Raw genomic sequence first — 25329 nt, forward strand, 5'->3', positions numbered from 1 at the left:
TGAACAATGACTTTTCTTGCATAATAAGTCAAGGATCCAACATGGGCTTTTCCAAATTACCAATACGCTCGAGTTTCAGAGCTGTAAGCCTGGCGATCAAGAACAGACCACCAGAATTTGAAATCAATCCTATTTTGCCTCGTATAATTTTCAATTATTTGGTCAGGGTTTTTAACAAGCATCCAAAAACGATTGTCATTCTTGTAAGTTTCATGTTTGAGAACTATATTCAAGGAAATTTGTGTCTAGCATTCTCGCTTAAGCTTGGCAGAGATCTTAGCCACTGATTTTTGCATTTGCTAAGGTACCACCATAGCCCCCACATGCCATACCCATCTTCATTTTGCATAAAGCAGAACCGACCTGGAGCCACATTATCCAAGAGATCCAGCAAACTCGAGACACATTTGAGAACTGCACTTTCAAGCACCTGAACAGAAACCATAATAAGTTGCACATGAGCTTGCTCACTTTGCCCGTAGAGAATGAAAACACCTTTATTTGGAAAGGGGTTACACCCCCAATGTGTCATCTTTAATCCAATCTCATTTGCTGTAATGGTCCCAGCTGCTTGCTGGCTCCCTTCTGATGTACTCCTTTCTATTTGGTTTAATTCCATGAGTTCCATTTCAAAAAAAAAAAAAAAAACAGTAGATCATCACTGGAGTAGATACACAGTGTTTGACCACTGTGATCAAAGGAAAATGGAAAGTATTCTTTACTTCACACCCATAATAGGTTCAGCTGGTATCTACATCAAGCAATTTACCTATCTGGACTTCTTTAGTGAGAGGACTTGTCAGTCTTTAACTGCCTGCCGACTGAAAATTTTATAATCCTCATGGATCTACAGTAATCCATATAGCATCCTGGTTGGAAATGAATCAAATTATAAGTACGTAGAATTCATGACAACTTCATATTCTTCCTTTCAGAATTCCTCCAAAGCAAAGTTGAAATGAGAAAATACTTTTTTATACTTTCAACTAAATTGTTATATGCCATTCAGTTACAAGAATGATACAAATCATGAAAAATATTTGTTCAAGAGTCCAATTAATGTGTCCTATGGACATTTATTAATGAACCATTTAAGGAAAGTTTTAATACCACTTCATGTAAAATATAAAAAAGCTATTAAAAAAAGTCAGTTTAAAGACCTTTTAGCCAAAAAAGTTTTCAGATCTTTCAATAAGGCCATATGACATTCTAAAAGATCACTATGGTCACATGCCAGGACTATGTTTCTTTACAACAACATAGAGTTGAAATCCGCAGCCAAGCAACAAAAATTACCTGGATTGTTACAGCATCTCTGCAGAGTTGGAATTCTACAACTAAGCATCATGAGTACAGAATTTCAATTGCAAAGGAAACAGCTGCTGCTATTGAGCAGTAAAGGAAGCTCAACTGCACACCACTGCCACCAATTAATTTATGGAACATATTTTCAGTTGGTGCTGAGAATACTTGGTGTCTTTTCCAGAAACACATAAAAAGCATATTGCCATCATCTTAATCCATACACTTCCAAGTCACATATCAGAGACAGACCAAAGATATGCTTCTGTTTCTGTAGCTCGTTTCTCATTCATCCTTTTGAACAATCCCTTCTCAAATCCTACAAGAGGTAAAACAACAGAAATTAATCACTTCTGATAGCTAAACATACTTTTCAAAATAATTTTTTTGCTTCTTTAGTGCATAAGAATCTTCCTGTGGCCAATGATCTCTCTCTCTCTCACTCACACAAGTTCACTATAAAGGGAAATGACTAAATGATTGGGATCACCACATCATGGCACACAGGAAGATGCTAAGGCAAGATCCATAGCTTCTCGAGAAAAATAAAGAAACATCTGACTAAAGGATGATGGAAATGAACCAACCATTACTACGGTCAACTCCATCCCAATGTCTTCCTGGTCTTATACCATATCTATTTGGAGCAGCATCTAATCTTCGTTTTAACCAGCTGTGATCAGGAATGTCCTGAGGAACAACAAACCCTGATTCCTTCATTTTCTCATTATCCCCTAGGTTTGGGAGAACTAGTTCAGGATGCTTTTTCTGCACTATTTCAAAGAGATATGTCACATTAGTATTAAATTCTTTGATTTCAAAAACAAAAATTCATAGCTCTCGCAAATTCAGCCCCCAAAACCTGAAAAAAAAAAAAAAAAAAAAAATCCATAAACAAAATGATCAAACTGCACCACAACAACAAAAACCCTAATTTCTAGGGTTTAGGATGGAATTGAGGAAAGAGGAATGTACCAGATAAATTTAGAGGAAAAACATGAGGAATTGGTTCGGATTGGGGATCGGAATTAGGGTTTTGGAGGCGGAATTGAGGAGAGAGAGAGAGAGGGGTTCTGGGTTTCGTTGGAATTGGAAGCTGAACTGAACAACTCAGAGAAACAGACAGAAGAGATAGAAGAGACAGAGAGAGAGAGAGTAACAGATTAAACAGGCCGACAGGAACAAGCAAATGGCAAGATCAGCTTAAAGCCCAAAAAGGTAAAACATCTTCTTTATTTTGTTTGCCCATTCAGGTTTGAACATTGTTTTTTTTTAATTTTTATACCCCTGAACTTTGGAGTAATGTCATATAAGTCCTAAACATTTTGAAATTGACCAAGTTCATCCTTAAACACCGTTAATTTCCATATTTTTTTATTTCTTTCTCAAACCTGTCTCTCTCTACCCACTCTCTTTCCCTCTCATCCATCTGTTCCTCTCTCTCTCCAAAGCCCAATTCAGACGCATATATATCAAAATACCATCGAATTCTTCAAACTCTAAACCTAAAGCATAACAAAAGATCAGAACTATAAACACCATCGCTCTTTCACTCCACTCTCAGTCAAAGGAGCTCGATACGCAGAAGGAGGGTGGATTTGTAGTGGTTTGCTATAGATTTTTTGGATTTGGGTTTTGTTGTTGTGGGTGTGGCTGGATTTTATGGCCGGTGGTGGTGGCGGCAGATCTGAGGTTAGAGGGGGAGTGGGAAGAATGAAGAGAAAAGAGTAACGAGATGAAACATCATCTGGGTCTGGGAATTTACAGTGACTGCAAGCTCTGACTTGTAGATTTTCCTAGAACTAAAAATAGATGTAGAGACTGAAAATAATGGCAACAATTGTTTTGGGAGTTCGTACGTATATATAAAAGTTCTGTACAGATTACATATTTATTTGAATTTCACATTGCAAGATTTTAGCAACCTCTTATCAGATAATGGTTGGTTTTGTCTTGTGGTTATCTTATAATGTTTGGCTTTGTCTTGTGGTTATCTTCACAGGATGTTTGAACTAGCTGGGATTGTCTTGTGCTTCAATATTCACGCTAGAATCAGATGAGGATAAGGTTGGTTTGATACTCATAATATTCTGCCATTGGTAAACTTTGGTTGTGCTCTAGGAAGATGAGAATGATTTTTGCTTGCTTTCTAGCCGGAGCAGAGAGTTACAGTGAAGGAGAGAAACTAACGGATGATTTAACAGTGTTAGGGATTATATTGTCTTCAGGACCAAATTGATCAGTTTTAAAATATTTTGAACCTAATTGACATTACGCCAAATGTTTAAGAAAATTTACCCTAAAATTAATTAATTTTATCAATTTGGTCTTATAAAATTTTTTAATAATAATTTTATTATATACTTGTTTAAGTCTAATTCACTTAAGATGTAAATAGATGCTTACTTTTTTCTCTCTAAAAAAAATTGCTTACTTTCTTCTAAAAAAATAGAAGAAAAAAAAGTGCTAATTTGATGCTCAATCACAACAGATAAAAAATGTTTTATTGACGTAAAATGAACAAGTCAACAGCTTATTTAAATATATTTATCTATTTTTAAATAGTTGAAGGATCAAATTAGTACTTTAACCAATATATAAATACATCTCTTTTTTTCAATTTGCTTTGTTTTTCTTTTTCTCTTCTTTTCTTATCCCTGGCCACAAAACTTTCTACTAATTCTTATTTTCCACCCAAATCTTTGATGAACTCATCACTGCCTATCAATACCCTCATTTTTATTCTCTACTCAATAAAAATCCCAAAACCCACCACCAAAAACCTAAAAAAACCAAAAAAAATGCCATTAGTAGGACAAGGATATACTCAATAGGATCCAATTGAAAATAGAGCTCATGGTTGTTGAGGACAGAAACACTCATACTACATACACTGTATGTGCATCATGTTTTACTTGCCGATCAAGTTCAGCCCCCTAACATAACAAGCACAAAAATTTAGGAAACGTATAAAATGATGTAAAAGTTATACATACCATGTATTTGCCATTGGTGGATGTACTTATTAATCATAACCGGCTACAATTAATGCATTGTTATGAATATTAATGATATATTTGGATACAAATTATTTTGCTAAAAACTGAAAATATTGTAGTAAAATAATTTTTAAATGTGTAAATAGTGTCGTAAGACCCATTTTTAATGAAAAATTGTTGAAAAAAAAAAAGGTTTATGAGTCCTGCGAACAGTGCACGGATCCACTAAACAGTGTCATTCCAGTGCAAATTTTGGTTGTCAACGAGGTAGTGTGCACGGGACCCACTGGCAGGTCTGTGTTCACGTGCTCCTCAAATTAAAAATAAAATAAAATAAAATAAAAATTTAAAAAATAAAAATAAAAAATAAAAAATAAAAAGGCATGAAACCACTGAAACACTAGAAACGCAGACATGGGTAAAAATAATTTCTACCCGAAGACACAATAAACATGATATATTGTATTCATGATCACAAAAATAAGGCCAAAGCCCAAAATCTCAAAATGTTGGCCAGCCATGCAAACGGGCTAGCCCATATAAAGTCTATAATGTTAATATCCCAAATCTCTGCTCTCTTATGACATTTAACATTAAGTAAATGGAACCTTATAGAACTCCATAAAGTATTAGAAGAAGTCTTAGTAAGTTCCTTTAACTTCTTGGAATTTTTAAGGTCACCCAAAGCTCAACTTAGGATCCTGAACTTATAACCTTTTAAAACAGTTAAAGATGCGCAACCTGGAGTAGAAATGTTTATCACCAATTAGTCTTTAGCTAGTGAACCCAGGTATTACTATGTCACTTTTTATCTATTGTTGGGTTACTAACTTAATCATCAAAGTCTCTCCAGCCAAACCCTAGTTGGCCTGAGTTGAAAAGAGACTTCTCTTTCTTAGCATGGTGCTTATATGTTTGCAAGAATTAGCATTGTTTAGACTTAGGTGTAAATTTTGTTGTAGTTCCTTTGTTCCTTTGAAATGTTGCCCACTTACAGCCAATATTTAATCAAAGCATAAAACTCATTTTCGTACCTACATTTTCACGCAATTCTCACTTTAGTCCTTAACCTTTTTTTTCACCGCTTTTAGTCCCTATCTTGAAAAACACATCTTGTTTTTGTCCCTGTTATTACATCAGAGACAGAAATTGCACAGGTGGCAAAAGGCATAAGTTAAGAACATTAAAATAATAATAATAAATTTTATTTTAGCATTAAAAAATATCACGTCAGCATCTAAATTAAAAAAAAAATTATTAATTTTAACTAAATAAAAAAATTAAAAACAAAAAATTACATTAATTGAGATCTAAGGGTGTCTTAGACAAAAACAACAATAACATAAACCCAATTCTAAGAACAAAAAATTAAAATCCAAAAATCACAAACACAAAAACAACAAATCTTCCTTATCAACCAAACACAAAAGTAACAAACACAAACTCAGCAACTGATCTATTGACTATTAAAAAAATCCAAGTCTATTGACTATTTTCCTCCCGTTTACTTTTCGGAGTGTCACTCTCTGTATCACCGAATTCTACTCTGTTTCAGTGTTTTAGATCCAATTCCACAGATTAGCATGTCATCAAGATCGACGTCCTCAAGAATAACATCAAAATGCTCCTCACCATGATCCAATCCTTCCTTGTACCTAAACAATCATTCAAATCAAGTGGCCTCTACTACCCAGTCCAGAGCAACACTTTAAACACTACTAGATCCAATCCTTCTCTCTCCTTTTTCCACCATTAGTGCTTCTCTCATTGCTCCTTTCTTGTCATTTTTAGTTCAAAATTTTCTTTACATAAAATAAATACCAATGTCTGTGGGCGAGTTGGTGGGCCTAGTCAAGGATGTTGTTTCGTGCGCATGGCCACTCGTGTCCGAGTGGGCGGACTACGTTCGCAAGCTGGAAGAGAATCTCAAGTCCTTAGAAATTGCAAAGATCCAACTCGAGTCAGACTATGAAGTTATAAAGAACAAGGTCGAATCGAGGCGGCGAGCCGCGGAAGAGGAAGTCGTGATGGGCCGATGATTAGACATGGCAAAACGGTCGGGTCGGGTCGGTTCGGGTCGAGTCAATCTGGTTGCAGGTCAAACGGGTCGCGGGTCAAACGGGTCGCGGGACGAGTCGAGTTGACCCGTATTTTTCAAACAAGGTTTTTTTTTTTTTTTTTAGAAATAGATGCAATTTGTCAATTGTTTCTAAGTTCCTTAACTGTGATTAGATTTTCATTGGTGATACTATTACCACTTACCAATTACCACTAAACACTTGATACCTAAATTTGGTGCAACTCTTATTCCAGCTTTCTAGAAGCTAATCTTGGTATAATTTTTGATATGTTTAAAGTAGGAAGAGAAAATGAAGGTGGCAAGTAAAGAATGACAAACTATAATGGAGTACATAATTTTCTAGCTCTGAAGATTTTCTTTCAAGAAACTTATTGGCAGAGACATGGGAATCCAAGCTGCTGCTAAGTGCCATTAAATCATTTCGCAATTCACTCAAGCATTTAGATGTGATATCACTTTCTACTTGCACAGCTTCCATTTGTTCCTCTGACTGGATTTTTTCCTTCTGAAGATTAGAGACACTAGCCTTTAATTCTCTTTGACACTGTCTAAGAACTCCAATCTCCTGTTCTTTAGACTGCAGCTTAGACTGAAGTTTTTCAATCTCAGAAATTTTGTCAGCCAATTCCTTACCCAGTTCTGTGACTTTAACTTCCAGTTCCACATTCAAACTCTCAAGTTCTTGAGTTGAAATGTCATCATTATCTTCAGCCTCCCTCAGACTTTTCCTCTTTAACTTATCTTCCAGATAGTTTGTTTGGGATTTATGTTCACTCACTTCAGACTCAATGCTAGTAAAAGAGTTATTTAACAGCTCATGGGGTGGAAGATCAAAAGAAGTGCCTCCTACCATGGAATTCTTTGTTGCTTCCTTAAGCTTGAATAAAAGCTCTAGGTTTTCATCTGTCAGCTCATTGCAATCCCTCTCTAGCTCCTGCACTTTTTCTTTCAATACTTGAATTTCTCTGATCATATTCACATCACCATCATTTAAGGACCCCATTTCTGGAAATTGTCTACCTTTGAGAGACTCCGATGAATTTGCTTTTAAACTGATGATTTCTTCTTCTTTAGCATATAATTTTCCTTTGTATTCTTCTGACTCAATTTCCAAAAGGGTTTGGTTGTTCAGACTCCCTTTGTTCTCTATATGATGATTTTTATCCCCCAAGGCCTCTTCCAGCAGATGCACCTTAACTTGCAAACTCTTCTCTGATTCCTGCAATTGTTGCAGCTGGAGCATTAAATTTCTGTTTTCCTCTATATTTACTTCAATGAAGTTATCAATATCACCAAATTTTGATTGTGATGCCGAAATATTCTCCATCTCAAATTTCTGCTTTTCTATGGTCTCTTCCAGCTCCTGAAGAACAGAAACAAGCTCAAGGTTTGATGCTTGACTCCTCTGCAATTGCAGAGCCAAATTGGCATTGGACTCTTTCTGAAACTTTAATTCATCTTTCAGTTCCTTTTCAATATGGGATAGGCCGTCATCTTGAAATTTTGAATCCTCAGTCACTGTTTGTTTCGCCATAGGCTTCTCTGGTGACAATTTCAATTGTTCAACCTCTTTCTTTAATTCATCGCGTTCTGAAAATGCTGCTGAAAGCTCCTTTTTCAAATTTTCCTCCTTTTTGGACTGATCAGAGAATTCCTTCCTCAGTATATCCAAATCAAGCATCAGCTTGCGGGCATTCCTCTCCCACATCTTAGCCTCTGCATGAAGCTCTCCAACTGAATCTTGTGCAGTTTCCGTAAGGTTTTTTGGAGAACCAGCAGGTTTCAAAGACGATGTTTCAAAATCTTGCCTACTATTCTGGTTTCCTGACCCTGTTAGCCTTGAACTAAATGATGAATGATTTGATTGAACAGGATCACTACTTGGATTGCTGCCAGAAGGCACACCATTTTGGGAGCTGATCGATTCTTGTCTTCCAATGGGACTGTGTCGATCACTACTTAAGTTGCTTCCTGGGGAGAACATCTCCTTCCCAATGGAACCCTCAGCTGAATCATAGCTGTAATGTGAACCTGATGCAGAGAAACTTGTTCCCTACAGTGAAGCAAGGTGATCATGTCAGTTTCAAGGTACATAAGGCTTGTTGACAATATCTTTGTGTAATAACTATTCCACAGGATGTGTACTACATGAATCGGATAAAATGGTGGGCTAATTTAAAGGAGACTCTTGATTGCTATGTTCAAATGGAATACAACTTAATGCATAATTGAATTTTCACAAAACGGAACAAATTTTTAATTTGACTTCCAATATGGCTTCAAGATCATAACCCAATAATATACTGTCAAGCAATCAAGATGCTGAAGAATAACAGGAAGGACTAAATGGAAGGTGCAGTATTAAAGGCTAGATAGTGTGATTTATGAGCCCAAAAGATTCTGGGCTTGGATTTTTACTTAACTACTGAAAGGAAAAACCGAAGAAGGCTTTCAGGTCCTTTTTAGGCTCAAATGAGCTAGAGTTACAGAGCGTTAGAAGAATCACCCCAGTTTCTGATAATCTCCCAAGTTTCTGACAATGCACGATAACTAGAGATCTCCAAGTTAGATATCATAACTAAAGAAGTGCTTCAATCATGTTTAAAAATAACTTATTAAGCTGAATCCAAGACTCACCACATCATATTATGTATTAAAAGCTGTTAAAGTTGATGTTTAGGGTTGAGGGTTAGTGACAGAAACAGAAAGCGGATGCACTCAGGAACTACATGGTTTGGCCTGACGGCCTATGTCCACATTGAAAGCCATTGATGACTACATCTTTACTATGAAGGTGTGTTATAGTTAGACCCATAAAGGGGATTCCATATAAGTTACATTGAAACATATAAGAAAAGTATGCCAGAGTAGTCCTCAAGGAAGCAAGAGAATCAATGCTTGATTCAAACTAAAAGATACTCTATATAAATCAAATATTCTAACAAAAGTAAACATCAATTGAAAAACGTTAGTGGAACCATAAATCTATGACGAGTACAGATTGAGATGCTAATATGATTAAGTTCCAACAAGACAGAGATGTAGCCACTTTTGAGCAGAAATTGTAATCATACCCTACTCCCTGGTTCTCCTGGGTCCACTGTAGAGCCCAAATCTTTACTAGAGGAAGATTCAATACTCCTTGCAAATGTACTTTCAGATCCTTCTGACTTAGATTCCAGATCATGAAAGTTTGATTCTTGATCGGAATGGAAGTTTGTCTCTTTCGATTCTTCATCCCTGAAAAATGTGCAGTAAATCTTCATAACCAAACAGAATGTTAACAACCATATAATGATGAAGACATCCACCATAGAATTCCAACCTGAGTTTTGTTCTTGGTGATAGGCAATGAATTTTTACCTGCAAATCAGATATGTAAGGAAAACTGAGCAATTTTAACTAGTGCACAAGCACAACTATATTTACTACTAAAATCCCAAAATGTTCTATGCTAAAAGAGTAAAGACATGGAAAATTCTTAATGTCAGGGGAGAGATTAAAATGTAAAGAAAAATGAATTCTCAACAAAGTACAAGTAATTCATGTTCTCACCCACATACCAATAAATATGTAACGATCAAGATTCATCCTTTTAAACTGAGCTAATATCAACATAAAACTACTGTAGCCAAATTCCAACTATAGAAAAACATACATTATTTGTAAATTACCCCCCCCCCCCCCCCAATCTCATCTGCAACCCCCTTTCTTTAATTACAACATCCCGTTCTCTAGTAAGTCAAATTTCCATTACTCTACATCATCCTTATACCGGAAAATCTAATCAATCACAAAATATTCTTAAGTCCCACTTCAGTACTTATTAAAATCTGTTTTTAACTATCTTATCACAGAACATGCCTCTTATCCTGTTTCAGCCTGCATAATGCTAGCAACTTTGGAAAATTCATAAAGTCTGTCCTAGTAATACCAATATCAAATCCCACTAATCTAAAAATAGGCTGTGCCTGAAAAACTAAAAAGTTGGTCCTGTTTGTTTCTTGGGCAGAATCATTCTGACTTAAGATATCATCACAAGCACACACTGACAAGAAGGATTTGTGTAGACAACCCCCACAATGTACATTCCTTTAGAGTTACAAAAACTGAGGAAACTATTTTGTAATAATTGCCAAAGTTCAGTGCACAGTAAAAACTTATATTAAGATTAATGACTAGAATTATGTCAAAATTTGTTAAAATAATGTTTAAATGATTAAATTCATATTTCCTATTAGCTTAAACTTTTGGAATAAGAGGTAGTTAATCATGGAATCAGAGCAAGAAGCCCTGAATTTGAACTTTGTCTCCACTCTACCGCCCATTTAAAATATTAAAATTTTCACAGGTTAAGCACACTAATTAAGGGGGAGATTGGGCCTACATGAGAGGAGGAATGTCATAATAATGATTAAATGATTAATTCATCCTTTCCTATTAGCTTAAAATTTTGAGACAAGTTATAGTTTATCAAAATTGATGAAATTGAATCAATTTTTCAGGTCAACTACAGTCTTTAGATTTTTAGTACCAAGCGAGTTGATTCTCATCAACAATCATTTTCAAGATTTTCCATTCATTTAATGTCATTGTCTCAACTCCCTTAAATATCTTAGCTGGCTAAGACTACTACAAGCATTAGTCTCACAATTTTTGGGGTCAACTATGAATCCTAAACAGGTTGGTCAGCCACATGTATTCTTTTCCACCACTCTATTATATCCAAAGTCATACTCTTTTTTACTTTCATAATTGACATGTCCTTTTTTACTACTTCTACTAATGTTATTCTTGGTCTTCCTCTACCTTTTTTTCATTCCCTTAACTTGAATCAACACACGCTTTCTAATTGGTGCATTAATCACTCTCCTTTAAACATGACCAAAACATGTGAAGCGACTATTCTTTATCTTTTCATCAATAGGGCTACCCCTATATTTAAACTAATTTCCTCATTTTGAATCCTATCTTTCCATGTATTTCCACTTATTCATCTTAATATTCTCATTTTAGCATGAATTTGTTACTTCTTCACAGTCAAACTTTCAATACCACAACGCATACTGAGTCTAATAGCAGTCTAATAAAATTTTTCCTTCAACTTCATAAGTATTCTATGTTCACACAATACTCTTTATGTGCTTCTCCACTGCGATAGGAATGATAATATACCTATGTTATATAATGGCCTTTGTTAGCTTCATATGAAGTAATGACGAAGTGGACCAAATTTAAAAACTTTGAAGAAGGTTTATAATTAGAACAGGATGTTGCTATCATAATAAAGACATAAAATATCTCTCCCAGAAGGAGGAAAAAGAATCAGATAGGTACAAGAAGAAGGTCCTAATTTTTTTTTCCTAATGATGTGTAACGTGGCAAAGTCTAAACAAACACCAAGAAACAAATAGCATACAATTGTACAACTCACTTGTAAAATTGTCCCNGAAATAGATGCAATTTGTCAATTGTTTCTAAGTTCCTTAACTGTGATTAGATTTTCATTGGTGATACTATTACCACTTACCAATTACCACTAAACACTTGATACCTAAATTTGGTGCAACTCTTATTCCAGCTTTCTAGAAGCTAATCTTGGTATAATTTTTGATATGTTTAAAGTAGGAAGAGAAAATGAAGGTGGCAAGTAAAGAATGACAAACTATAATGGAGTACATAATATATTAAGTAAAGAAGAATAAGTAAATATCTTATAAGAATTACACCTCAATCTCAATCTACTCAACGTTGGTAAACGTGGAAAAACGGGCGGGTCGGGTCGGGTTCGGGTCGGGTCAATCGGGTCGCGGGTCAAAACAGGTACGGGTCAAAACGGGTCATTTTTAAACGGGTCAAACGGGTCGCGGGTCAAACGGGTCTGACCCGTTTTGCCATGTCTACCGACGATAAGCCCAAGCCCCTGCCAACTTCGCTGTTGATTCAGCTCCCTAATTTCATGAAAGAACTCATTGATGTGAGGGATTACTTAATGCCTCAGAGCTTGGCCCTATCCTAGAAAGCTTGTTTGACGAATATGAGGATGTGGGTGCTGGGACCAATTTATCTTCTAGGGTAAAGATGAATTAGCGGGATTGTTGGGGTTGTTTTTGTATTCTTACTGATTTTTGGGTTTGTGTTTGTTGTTTTTGTGTTTGGTTGATAAGAAAAATCAGTTGCTGGGTTTGTGTTTGGTTGACAAGGAAGATCTGTTGTTTTTGTTTTTATGTTTCTAGGTTTATGTTTTTGGATTTTAATTTTGTGTTCTTAAATGTGGGTTTATGTTCTTGTTATTCTTGTCCAAGACATCCTTAGATCTCAATTAATGTAATTTTTTGTTTTTAAATTTTTTTATTATAGTTAAAATTAATAAATTATTTTTTTTAATTTAAATGATGACGTGGCATTTTTTTTCATGCTAAAATAAAAATTATTATTATTATTTTAATGTTCTTAACTTATGCCGTTTGTCACCTGTGCAATTTCTATCTCTGATGTAACGGCAAGGACAAAAAGGAAACACGTTTTCTAGGATAGAGACTAAAAGCGGTGAAAAAAAGTTAGGGACTAAAGTAATAATCACATGAAAATATAGGAACGAAAATGGGTTTTATGCCTTTAATCAAATGAGATCAAGATTTTTTTTTTGGTTAGTAAGTAAGCATATCGCGTTAGATTATTACCAAAAAAAATTAGAGAAAAGAATATATCACTTAACAAAACACCAAAAAAAAAATAATAATAACACTAGCTCTCAAAGCAGCAATGTTTTTAGCATGATAAATTTATGGAGTGTAATGATTGTTAATTGTAGGAAGCATCATGAATTTATGAAGCAACATGAAAGCACATAGTAGGAGCTATATATATTAGAGCATTCACATTAATTTTAACGCAATTTTAGTTAATTTTGGTCTAAAATCCTCCACCAATGCTATTTTAACAAACTTCAATTCACATTCACATATATATATATATGGGGGAATGGGCAGAATAATAATGGTTAAGAAGAGAATTTGGTTAGTTAGACAACGTGTGAAACTATAAAGGAAATTAGGTATCTCGAGTTTTAGAAAATCGAGATCTATTTATACAAATCTCGAGTTTCACAAACTCGAGTTCCATGCAAAAAAAATTATAGTTTTATTGCCTCTATAGTGGCGTTTTTAAGTCTTATAGTGACGTTTTAAAGCTCTATAGCGGCGTTTTTCTGCCAAATTTTTTCATAAGTGCTTAATACCAGGTTCAGTGAGCCCTATAGTGGCGTTTTTATGCCCTATACTGACGTTTTAAAGCCCTATAGTGGCGTTTTCCTGCTAAATTTTTTTTATAACTCCATTTTTAAGCCCTATAGTGACGTTTTTAAGCCATATAGGGGCGTTTTCTAAACTCGAGTTTTTAAAACTCGATTTTCACTTGAATTTTTTTTACAAATCAAACCTCAAAAACTTGATTTTTATCTTGGAACTCGAGTTTTAGACACTCGAGATGCTAGTTTTCAAAATTCTTTTGCAACGTGACAACTAACTAAATTTTTTAATATTTATTGTTATTTAGAAAAAAATTCTATATATATATATATATATATGCTGAATGCTTGGTTTTCTACTCTATTTAGGGTCCGTTTAAAAATAACTTATTTAACTGAAACAAATTTTTTTTTTACTGAAAGTATTGTAGATAAATCTAAAAGTTAACTGAAATTGTACAGTGAGACTCATAAATAGTATAAAAAGTGTAATAAAACCCATAAATAATAGTAAAAAAACTAAATAAAAAAAAAAAAAAAAACAATCCAATATAAGCTTTAACCCAATGTATCTAATTCCCCACTTGTATCAAATATATCTAATTTTTCAACAAAACCACCGCATTCTACATTGGCCAATGTGCAAGTTACACTTAACCACTATCACTTACTACCATGAGATCCTTCACCATGAGATCCATCTAGGCACAAGGTCCTTCATCATGAGATCCACCCAAGCGCAAGACCCACCGCCATGAGGCCCAACATAATAAGACCCATTTCAGGCGCAAGCTTGTCACAAAATTGCTCGCTGGCATCGATTGAAGAAAAGACGCAACCATCAACGTTGATTGGGCCAAGCCACTGCCTTCAACATTGATCTCAAAAATCACTAATCAGACAACCTTCAACGCCGTACGCAGAGACAGAGAGCAATATAAAATTGATTTGTTATGATGGAAAATATCTCAATACTTGTATTGAGGAATTGTTCATAGATAATTATTTTGGACAAATTTCTGAGCTTGATGCAATATGGTTTTAGGTGAGTTTAGCTATATCATATATATTATGTTAAAGCCAAAGCACAATCAGAATCCTAACTATTTTTTAATTGTTATCTAATTTTTGATTTACATGTTCAATTTAATTTTCTTAATTTTGGTGTCAACCTATTAATAATACATGGCACGAAAGCCAAATTGATCACCTCCCTCATATGGTTATTTGGATTTATTAAGCCTGATGAGATACTTATCCATTCATAATTAAAAATTTGACATAGTAATACTAATTTTATTTAGAAATGTATACACATTGATATGTAGAATATACATGATATTGACAGATTCTTTGAATCTTGTATTTAATATCGATCTTATTTATAGATAGTGTAAAATAGTACTCTCATATTAGGGGAGTTGGGTGGGACTCTGAAAAAGTTCCACTTCTCCTATACAAATAATTATGATACAATTTTAAACATAAATTAATGACCATAATAAAAACTAAAAAATAAAATTCAAAATGAATCTTTTCTTTTAAAATAATTTCTTAAATTTCAAAATAAGAAAGGTCTCATCCACAAGACAATATCAACAATGGAGATTCTAGAAAGTGAAACCCTAACATGTTTTATCAATGGCCTTTAAGTTGATTAGCATATGAATCCCTTATTGTAGTCTTGTATCGAGGTTCAATCTCCAACTCTTACTTTAAAAATATCTAAAATAATGAAAAAGAAAAAAGAAAAAAGAAAAAAGAAAAAGGAAAGATGAATCTAAATAAGAACAAAATAGACTTTTGTTATTATATTAGACTGTTGAAAACTTGAAATTCATACCTTGGGTCTCTCTAACTATGTATATGTATCATAAGAGTCATTTTGGTATTGCATGTTCTCTTTTATGAAGAGAACTAAGATTCGAATTCTCTTTCCCAATTACTAACTATAAAATTGTTAAAAAAAAAAAAAAAAAAAAAAACCCAACTAAGAGCACTAGAAAATAAAATTGGTATGAAAAGATGCCTCTAATCATTTAAATGAGTTATAATTAAGATTTTAAGAAAATCTAAAGGGGCCATTTAATTATGTTTCATCAAGGAAAAGAGGAAAAATTTAAGAAGTAAAGGCGGGGGAGGGTCGTGGTCCCCCGGTTTCTTCCACCACATGAAACTACAAGCTCGCTCAGCATAGCACTCCAGCAAATGTCCAAAGTTGCTCCCCAAAAATAAAAGAAAAAAAAGATGAAGACAAATCATAAAGTCCAAACTTTACCCATAACAACAAAGACTGCAATAAGAATTTCGGATATGCTTAAAGTTCAAACACAACAATTGTAAACTGCATTAATAAACTTTGGCCAGAGGCCTACATAGTTACAGATAATAGTAACTTAGACATGATTTTGCTGATACAACAAGATAGCATAGCAGCAATTTATTTCATGATAATACTACAATCGAAACAAAACAAAGAGAAAATGACATACAGAATATATAATATATATATCTGACTCGCCCTTTATGGAAGTTTCCTCGAGCCCAAATGCAGGTGAAAGCGAAGAGAGATTCTGAGGAGGAAGTGAAAATGCCAAAGGATCCAAGTTGCCCTTTAAGAGAAACCACCATTAGAAGGCGGTTCTCAGTCGTCAACAACCTTTACCTTTTCCCACTGTGCCCTGCAGCATGGGGAAAAGATAAGAAAAAAAGCACACTCATATACGTAGTAAAACCACACCACCATCACCACCACCACCATCACAATAAGCGACCACCCCTCCCGCCACCACTTGATCAGTTGGTGCCATTGGAGGGGGCAGGGGTGGTCAAGAAACCAAAAGCATATAAGATGATGGGATAGTGCAGTACTAAGAGGGTTTGATCATGAAGCTTGGATTGGTTGTTTATAGGATTTGCTTGGTCATGAGGGCAATAAAAGGTTTAGAAGACTTAAGTTGTGCCGTCATCACTTTCTATTAAAGTAACAAAAAAGAAAGTAAGGAATAAAAGAGAGAGTGAATTGGAAGGCTACAAAGTTTAAGAATCTTCCATGGGATATGCCATTGGCATTTCCTTTGCTCCTCATCTTTTTCTTGTTGCATATCCAATGAGGAGATTTTTACATATACTCCTCTAATAGCAATGTACAATGATAACTTTGGCTTGCCATGTGGCACAATTTTGGGGTTATGGAGGTTGACCGTGAATCCTAGTTGCTAATCCTGTCTTGGGACAGAATATTCTTCACTATTTTTTTTACTATTAATATGATCTATTGTGCATCAAGAGTGAAAGTGATATCGCTATTTTTTTTACTATTAATATGATCTATTGTGATTTAATAGTGTGTAGTGCATCTAGGGTGAAAAAAGAGAGAGTGAATTGGAAGTCTACAAAGTTTAAGAATCTTCCATGGGATATGCCATTGGCATTTCCTTTGCTCCTCATCTTTTTCTTGTTGCATATCCAATGAGGAGATTTTTACATATACTCCTCTAATAGCAATGTACTATGATAACTTTGGGTTGCCATGTGGCACAATTTTGGGTTATGGAGGTTGACCGTGAATCCTAGTTGCTAATCCTGTCTTGGGACAGAATATTCTTCACTATTTTTTTTACTATTAATATGATCTATTGTGCATCAAGAGTGAAAGTGATATCGCTATTTTTTTTACTATTAATACAATCTATCGTGATTTAATAGTGTGTAGTGCATCTAGGGTGAAAGTGATATACCACCATAATTATAATGATTATTGATGTGCATATGGGGTGAAATATCACTCTAATTGTAGTAACGATTAATGATGTGCATCTAGAGTGAAAGTGATATCACTCTAATTATAACTAGGTAGATCAATTGTTGTAAAAAAAAAAATTATGAAAAATATTGCATCCCTAAAGTTACTTTTATATTTCTAAAAATATATATATTATTCTTACAAAGAAGTCTATTAGGTTAATCATTCATAGCCGCTATATTGGAAGTAAGATTAGAACTTGGTTTTGTCTGGTGGTGCTTATTAGCCTAATCTAAGCCACCAGCAGAAACTCTAGATAGAGGGAGGCTTATTAGATAGCAAAGATTGGAATTGTCATTGTTTGTGATTTGTGGAAATGGATTTTCATTGAGTGGTCGACCAGGCACAGCGGGGGCTAACTACGTCCATATTGCACCAAACTGGGGTCACATATACAAAGCACTCTCTGGCTTTAATCACACAGAAAACACCTTCAGAAAAAGTTCACCAAAATTCTCGACTTTTCTTTGGCTTTAATTGTCTGAGTGAGATTTCATATTCTAAATAAAGTTATTTCACTCTTTCACTCTCTCAAACATAAACAAAGTTTTATTATATTTCTTGATTGCGTAATGCATTTGAAAGAGTCTGATTAGTCATGTGAGACTGACAGTGAGGCTAATTTCTTGAAGGGTTAAGTTAATTATCTATTTTTTTTTTTAATACAAGATATAAATTTTACTCTAGTATAATTTAAGTGTATATATGTGTAAAACTCCCCTTTGTAGACTTGAACTTTGACCCTTGTCTCACATACCTCAAAAGCACTTATACTTCTAAAATGACTATGAAGCGGCAGTAAGTTAAAATTCCTTTTTTACAAAAAGAAGAAAAAAAAAATTGCTTAATATGTGCTTGTTTTTTCAGATATGTATGCAGACTAATTTAGAAAATGACCAGTAGAAACGCATTTAGTAGAATTGAAAGGATAGGTGAAAAAAAAAAAGAAAAAAAAGTAAACGCATTTGTTATAATGGGAAGAATGGAGGAAGAGAAGAAAAAGTATTAATAAAAATTTCTTGTAGCACCCTCAAATAGAGTTGGGAACTAAGCTTTATATATTTTTTAATACAAGATATAAATTTTACTTTAATATAATTTAAGTGTATATATGTTTGAAACTCCCTTTTAGAGACTTGAACTTTGACCCTTGTCTTACACACCCCAGAAGCACTTATACTTCTAGAATGACTATGAAGCGGCAGTAAATTAAAATTCCTTTTTTAAAAAGAAGAAAAACAAATTGCTTAATATGTGCTTGTTTTTTCAGATATGTATGCAGACTCATTTAGAAAATGACCAGTAGAAACGCATTTAGTAGAATTGAAAGGATAGGTGAAAAAAAAAAAAAAAAAGTAAACGCATTTGTTATAATGGGAAGAATGGAGGAAGAGAAGAAAAAGTATTAATAAAAATTTCTTGTAGCACCCTCAAATAGAGTGGGGAACTAAGCTCTATAGGGTAGAATATTAGGACAAAAGTGCTAAGCAAAAATCTAAAGGAGAATCGAAAAAAGAGATGCTGGAGTTGGTTGTTGGTTGGTGACATACACGGGTATCCAGGAAGCTTTGGAAGAATATTATTTGATACCAAACACAAACAATATGCTAAATTCCACGTACGATTTCCAACTTCAACTACACTGTGACCACTGCAGAGAAAAATCGCATTATGCAATATGCATTAAAAGAATCTTCAACTTTGAGTTTTCATACCAAACTTTACCACACACAGCCCCCCTAAAAAAAGTTCTTTTATACCTCTAGTTTGTAAGCTCTTTGCACCGCCAATGGCTTCCGTACGAACAATTACAGTATACTTACAAGAATATTGAAATGATATTCGAATTTATCTAGTGACAATTGAAATGATCTTGGATTTTGCTGTATTACTTTAAAAATCTTGTTCAAAAGTGGTTCAGGAAAGTAGACCTATTCAACCACTTTAGGTCCAGCCTACTCCATTTTCCCACATTATAAAACATTGTACTTTGGGGTTTCTTTCCTTCTTTTTCCTCCTCTTGTTTGTATAAAAATAAAAAATAAAGAATAAAAGAAGAAGAAAGAAAAGGAAAAAGAAAACCATTTTGTTTTATTTCTTTTACGTCTCTATAATCCTGTCAGCCTCAATTGTTCCTTCATTTACAAACTTGGGCTAGGGGTGTATTATTCTTCTTTACAATAACTCACACTCTGGAATATACGTAAAGGATTGAGAAATCTTATATACTTCAAAAATTCGTGGAACAAGCTACCTGAATTGGGGAGACTGAAAAAGTACAAGAAGTTGCTTGTTTATGGTCATGAGTTCATGAAAACCATCTTTTTACATTTTTGGTTGCCCTGAGCTTCATCACAAGTTCCTCACGCTGAGCTTCTACCTCAGCGTATCTGAGGCTCATGTGGAGGTATCGCTCGCGAATGTCTATTAACTCTGCCTCTAGTGATGATTTTGTGCGTCCATTACTTTCTTTTGCCACTATGTCATCTTCTGCTATTGATTTTTTAGGAGATTGTGAATGGTTGTTTTGGCTTTTAGACAACCTGCAGCAAAGATGCAGAAAATTCTGTTGAGAATGAAAAGTAGAACTAAAAAAATTAAGTAGAGTTTTGCATGCTTAAGGCATATGCTAGTTTCTTGTAATAAAAAAATTACAGTTCTTTTATTTGTTATTCATTGTTGAGTAATAAGATTAAAAATCAGACTCCTAGATTATGATGATCGTGGTTAAGAAGTTTGTTTTTGATCACTATTTCAGAAAAAGTCAAGGATCAACATCCCCCCCCCCCCCCCCCCAATCTCATCTGCAACCCCCTTTCTTTAATTACAACATCCCGTTCTCTAGTAAGTCAAATTTCCATTACTCTACATCATCCTTATACCGGAAAATCTAATCAATCACAAAATATTCTTAAGTCCCACTTCAGTACTTATTAAAATCTGTTTTTAACTATCTTATCACAGAACATGCCTCTTATCCTGTTTCAGCCTGCATAATGCTAGCAACTTTGGAAAATTCATAAAGTCTGTCCTAGTAATACCAATATCAAATCCCACTAATCTAAAAATAGGCTGTGCCTGAAAAACTAAAAAGTTGGTCCTGTTTGTTTCTTGGGCAGAATCATTCTGACTTAAGATATCATCACAAGCACACACTGACAAGAAGGATTTGTGTAGACAACCCCCACAATGTACATTCCTTTAGAGTTACAAAAACTGAGGAAACTATTTTGTAATAATTGCCAAAGTTCAGTGCACAGTAAAAACTTATATTAAGATTAATGACTAGAATTATGTCAAAATTTGTTAAAATAATGTTTAAATGATTAAATTCATATTTCCTATTAGCTTAAACTTTTGGAATAAGAGGTAGTTAATCATGGAATCAGAGCAAGAAGCCCTGAATTTGAACTTTGTCTCCACTCTACCGCCCATTTAAAATATTAAAATTTTCACAGGTTAAGCACACTAATTAAGGGGGAGATTGGGCCTACATGAGAGGAGGAATGTCATAATAATGATTAAATGATTAATTCATCCTTTCCTATTAGCTTAAAATTTTGAGACAAGTTATAGTTTATCAAAATTGATGAAATTGAATCAATTTTTCAGGTCAACTACAGTCTTTAGATTTTTAGTACCAAGCGAGTTGATTCTCATCAACAATCATTTTCAAGATTTTCCATTCATTTAATGTCATTGTCTCAACTCCCTTAAATATCTTAGCTGGCTAAGACTACTACAAGCATTAGTCTCACAATTTTTGGGGTCAACTATGAATCCTAAACAGGTTGGTCAGCCACATGTATTCTTTTCCACCACTCTATTATATCCAAAGTCATACTCTTTTTTACTTTCATAATTGACATGTCCTTTTTTACTACTTCTACTAATGTTATTCTTGGTCTTCCTCTACCTTTTTTTCATTCCCTTAACTTGAATCAACACACGCTTTCTAATTGGTGCATTAATCACTCTCCTTTAAACATGACCAAAACATGTGAAGCGACTATTCTTTATCTTTTCATCAATAGGGCTACCCCTATATTTAAACTAATTTCCTCATTTTGAATCCTATCTTTCCATGTATTTCCACTTATTCATCTTAATATTCTCATTTTAGCATGAATTTGTTACTTCTTCACAGTCAAACTTTCAATACCACAACGCATACTGAGTCTAATAGCAGTCTAATAAAATTTTTCCTTCAACTTCATAAGTATTCTATGTTCACACAATACTCTTTATGTGCTTCTCCACTGCGATAGGAATGATAATATACCTATGTTATATAATGGCCTTTGTTAGCTTCATATGAAGTAATGACGAAGTGGACCAAATTTAAAAACTTTGAAGAAGGTTTATAATTAGAACAGGATGTTGCTATCATAATAAAGACATAAAATATCTCTCCCAGAAGGAGGAAAAAGAATCAGATAGGTACAAGAAGAAGGTCCTAATTTTTTTTTCCTAATGATGTGTAACGTGGCAAAGTCTAAACAAACACCAAGAAACAAATAGCATACAATTGTACAACTCACTTGTAAAATTGTCCCATGATTGCACTTTTTCAATCTTAGTGAAACTGGAACAGGAGCAGGTGAACTCATATAGCCTGTCATATTGACTGTAGCCTCTCCAAGGATGCCAGATCTAGCTGAACCCTACAGTAAGAAAGTCATCCAAAATTATTTAGATAACCAGAATGTTTAAACAGATGGAGCTGATGACTACCAGTCTATAACACACACATTCTAATAGATAAACTGAAATAAAAAAGAAGTACAAGAAGCACAATCAAAATTTATTTAGAGGCTGGAAAATTGGCAAAGAGAGAATGTCATGAATCATATCTCATTTAGCAGGAAAGAGAAAAGGAAGACAAAAAAAAGGTTAATGACCAAAGAAAGAGTATGTGGTAGAAACAACAATACCATGGAGACAACAAGCTTGAAGAAACAATCCTGTAGCTCCTTTGAAGAGTCATCCTGTGAAAAACATATAGTTTCTGAAATAGAATCCGTCCACTGACAACTTCCATTATGTACAAGTGCTTTGCTTGACTTCGCAATTGTTTTCCCAGTTTCGACAGAGATAATAGATACAACCAACTTGTCCCAGCCTTTTGGTACCTTTTACCAAAAAAAAAAATTAATAGTAAGCAAATAGTATGTAACTACTAAACAAAAAATCCTTCCAAAACTTGTAACTGCTCAACTGAGCCTGAAAATTCCCCCCCGACTAATTTGATATGGCAGTAGCTGACCTTTACAATAAAGGGTTCCTCATAATTTTCAAAGGTGAAAATTTTGATAAGTATACAAATAAACAGTAAAAATTCCAGCCCTTGGCAGGTGAGATTTGAAAGGTTTGGGTCGCCAAATCCACTCTACATTGGACCTAAATCTAAACAAGGTTAATAATTCCACTTCTTAGATCCTTTCTAGAGGCTGAACACACAATTAATAATAAAATTCACAGTTATAATTGCATCTACATTCGCTACGCCCAACTTCAACAAAAAGTTTCCTTGTATTGCATTTCTAAACATTCCACATTCATCTCTACAATTAGCAAATACCCATTAATAGAAACATCCCATAACAACTGATTGTTGCCACAAAATGAATAAGGAGCATTGTAGAATCATACTTGCCCCCCTCCTCTGTTTCTAAAACCTTTAGCTACATTAATTTTTCTACATCTAACTGCTATATGTTACTGTTTTCTTGGCTCATAATTCACACCATTCCTTTTGTTTTTTCTGGGTTTAATAACTTTTATCTCAGTGATCAGATGAATCAGAATCTACATTATTCAGAACTTGTAAAGAACATTGGCAGTTTGGGCTAACATGTACATTACACATCTGATTCCAACAATTCCAAATTACCATGTTCTTTAAAAATGATGTTTCATTGAAAGCAAAATTCTTAGGCACTGAAAGTGTTTGTGAAAAAAAAAAAGAAAAGCAAATACCTGAAGGGCCTTAAAGTTGGAGAAGTTGAAATCAACTCTCTCTCCTGATTTGGCATGCCTGTTCTTGTGCAACCTGAACATTGTTTTCTGGTTTCTATCCTTTTCCTTGATAATTGGTGTTCACATTAATTAGTTTACTCACTCTCTCTCTCTCTCACCAATTCAAACACAAATTCCATCACCTCCTCAACCACCATTATCAATTTACTACCAACCAGGTAATGAGAGAGAGAAAGAGAGAGAGAGAGAAAGAGAGAGCGTTAGCTAGCTGGTCATTGTTGTGAAGGGTGTTATTTTATTTTCCACCTTTGGCGTTTCATAGAGAAGAATGAGAGAGAGAGTCTGTGTGTGAGTGAGTGAGAGCCTAATAAGTAACTAATGACAATGGAATTTAACTCATTTTAAGTTGTTGCAATTCTGAAACTGCCGGTCCCAATGGTCGCTAGCTTAGGTGCGCTCGTTATTTATTTAATTAATTATGAAATTTGCCAACGGCTCAACTCTACTCCATTTCATTGTTAAGCCACAGATCCAAGAGTAGGTTTTTGTATTGAGAAGTAACAAAAACAAATAAACTAATACTCTTTTAACTTAACTAAAAGTCACGTTAACTTTAAAAACACATGAAAATGGAGGAGGAGGTTAGCTGCATCATGTAGTAACAAAAATAGATAAACAAATTCCATTTTTACTTAACTAAAAGTCATGTTAACTTCAAAAACAGATGAAAATAGAGGAGGAAGTTCACTTAATTAGATAGTAACAAAAACAAATATTATTTTTGCTTAACTAAAAGTCATGTTGACTTCAAAAACACATGAAAATCGAAGAGGAGGTTCACTGTATTAGGCAGCAGTAAAAACAAATAAACATACCCTTTTAACGGAATTGAAAGTCGTGCTCACTTCAAAAACACTTAAATCTTGATTAAATGTAATTCGACGCTCATTAATCGGACTCATTAATTATTAATAAATAAATAAATAAATAGTGAAAAATTCAGACTTCTCCGAGACAAGAATCAGGGCAGAGCTAAGTTAGTTGACGTGTAATGGACTCATTGCATAGTAACATGACAAAGTAAGTTCTCCAATTCCTTGACTTCATTGCCAAAAGATAGAGTATAATAATGAATAAATATAAAATGGGGCGGTTTTAATGGATTTTGTTTAAGTGATACAGTCTAAGAGAAATCTAATAAAATAAAAAATAAAAAAGAGAATTGGTGGGGTTTGTGGGATATTATTGTTGTAGCCAGTAGGGCATTTCTCGACGCCATCGACGTACGTATATTCTATGGGCCATGGGTGTTGTGTGCTTCGTCATTGTCAATGGGGACGATACTTTCTATTCAATTCAACAGCACTGTGAATGTCTCTTCTTCTGAAGTCTTCTGAATTGTTGGCCCACCGCTTTCTTTGTCAATTTGTTGTCTCTATCCTATAATTCTAGTATTACTATTACTATATGATGATTATGGTTTGTGAGTGTGTATGAGGCTAGCTGGGTGACATTTATAGGTATTGGAGTGGGTGGGTTGAATCCAGTGGCTACGTAAGAATGCATTGCGTTCGTCTTTATCTTTATGGGATGATATTCTGATTTCTGAGTCAAAAAAGCTCCACTGTTTTTGACTCTGTTGCGAGGTTGTTCAAATCTTGTTCAACCCCCCCTAAAGGGTGGAGGAATCAGTTAGGCAGGCCCAGTTTAAGCCCAAAATAATAGATAATTGAGTTTTACCATTGTAAAAGTAAAACATCATCCAATGTACAAGGTCATTTGGGTCCTCAAAGAAATTTTAAAGCCCATTAGCAGCACAGTAGACAACAAATTTGGCAGTCACAGCTCACAGGTACAGTCTGAGCAGTCTCTCTCTACTTTCCAATTGACTTATGTGGCGTTTGGTACAGGGTAA

At 34.3% G+C, this 25329-nt stretch overlaps 1 protein-coding gene and 1 long non-coding RNA gene across 2 annotated transcripts; both read right to left on the bottom strand.

Moving 5' to 3' along the window:
• Positions 1-637: 637 nt before the first annotated feature.
• On the bottom strand, positions 638-2101 carry LOC136061574 (uncharacterized). Its single transcript, XR_010632701.1, has 3 exons — positions 1890-2101; positions 1297-1621; positions 638-869 (listed from the first exon to the last, which is right to left on the bottom strand). It is a non-coding gene; the product is annotated as an uncharacterized LOC136061574 (long non-coding RNA).
• A 4551-nt stretch (positions 2102-6652) lies between these two features.
• On the bottom strand, positions 6653-23789 carry LOC111984946 (uncharacterized). Its single transcript, XM_065782616.1, has 6 exons — positions 23415-23789; positions 22370-22567; positions 21977-22099; positions 9707-9744; positions 9456-9621; positions 6653-8434 (listed from the first exon to the last, which is right to left on the bottom strand). The coding sequence occupies exons 1-6, from the start codon at positions 23493-23495 to the stop codon at positions 6653-6655; spliced, it is 2388 nt and encodes a 795-aa protein (XP_065638688.1). The 5' UTR covers positions 23496-23789.
• Positions 23790-25329: the final 1540 nt, after the last annotated feature.

This window comes from Quercus suber, unplaced genomic scaffold (assembly GCF_002906115.3).
Source record: "Quercus suber isolate HL8 unplaced genomic scaffold, Cork oak 2.0 scaffold_308, whole genome shotgun sequence".
Taxonomy (NCBI): Eukaryota; Viridiplantae; Streptophyta; class Magnoliopsida; order Fagales; family Fagaceae; genus Quercus; species Quercus suber.

Excerpts from the sequence above, each read along its gene's own strand:
- LOC111984946 (XM_065782616.1), bottom strand. The coding sequence starts at position 23,495 with ATGTTCAGGTTGCACAAGAACAGGCATGCCAAATCAGGAGAGAGAGTT. Across the intron at positions 22,568-23,414 it reads CCAACTTTAAGGCCCTTCAG|GTACCAAAAGGCTGGGACAA; the intron begins GTATTTGCTTTT and ends TTTTGGTAAAAG. Across the intron at positions 22,100-22,369 it reads TCAAGCTTGTTGTCTCCATG|GGTTCAGCTAGATCTGGCAT; the intron begins GTATTGTTGTTT and ends TTCTTACTGTAG.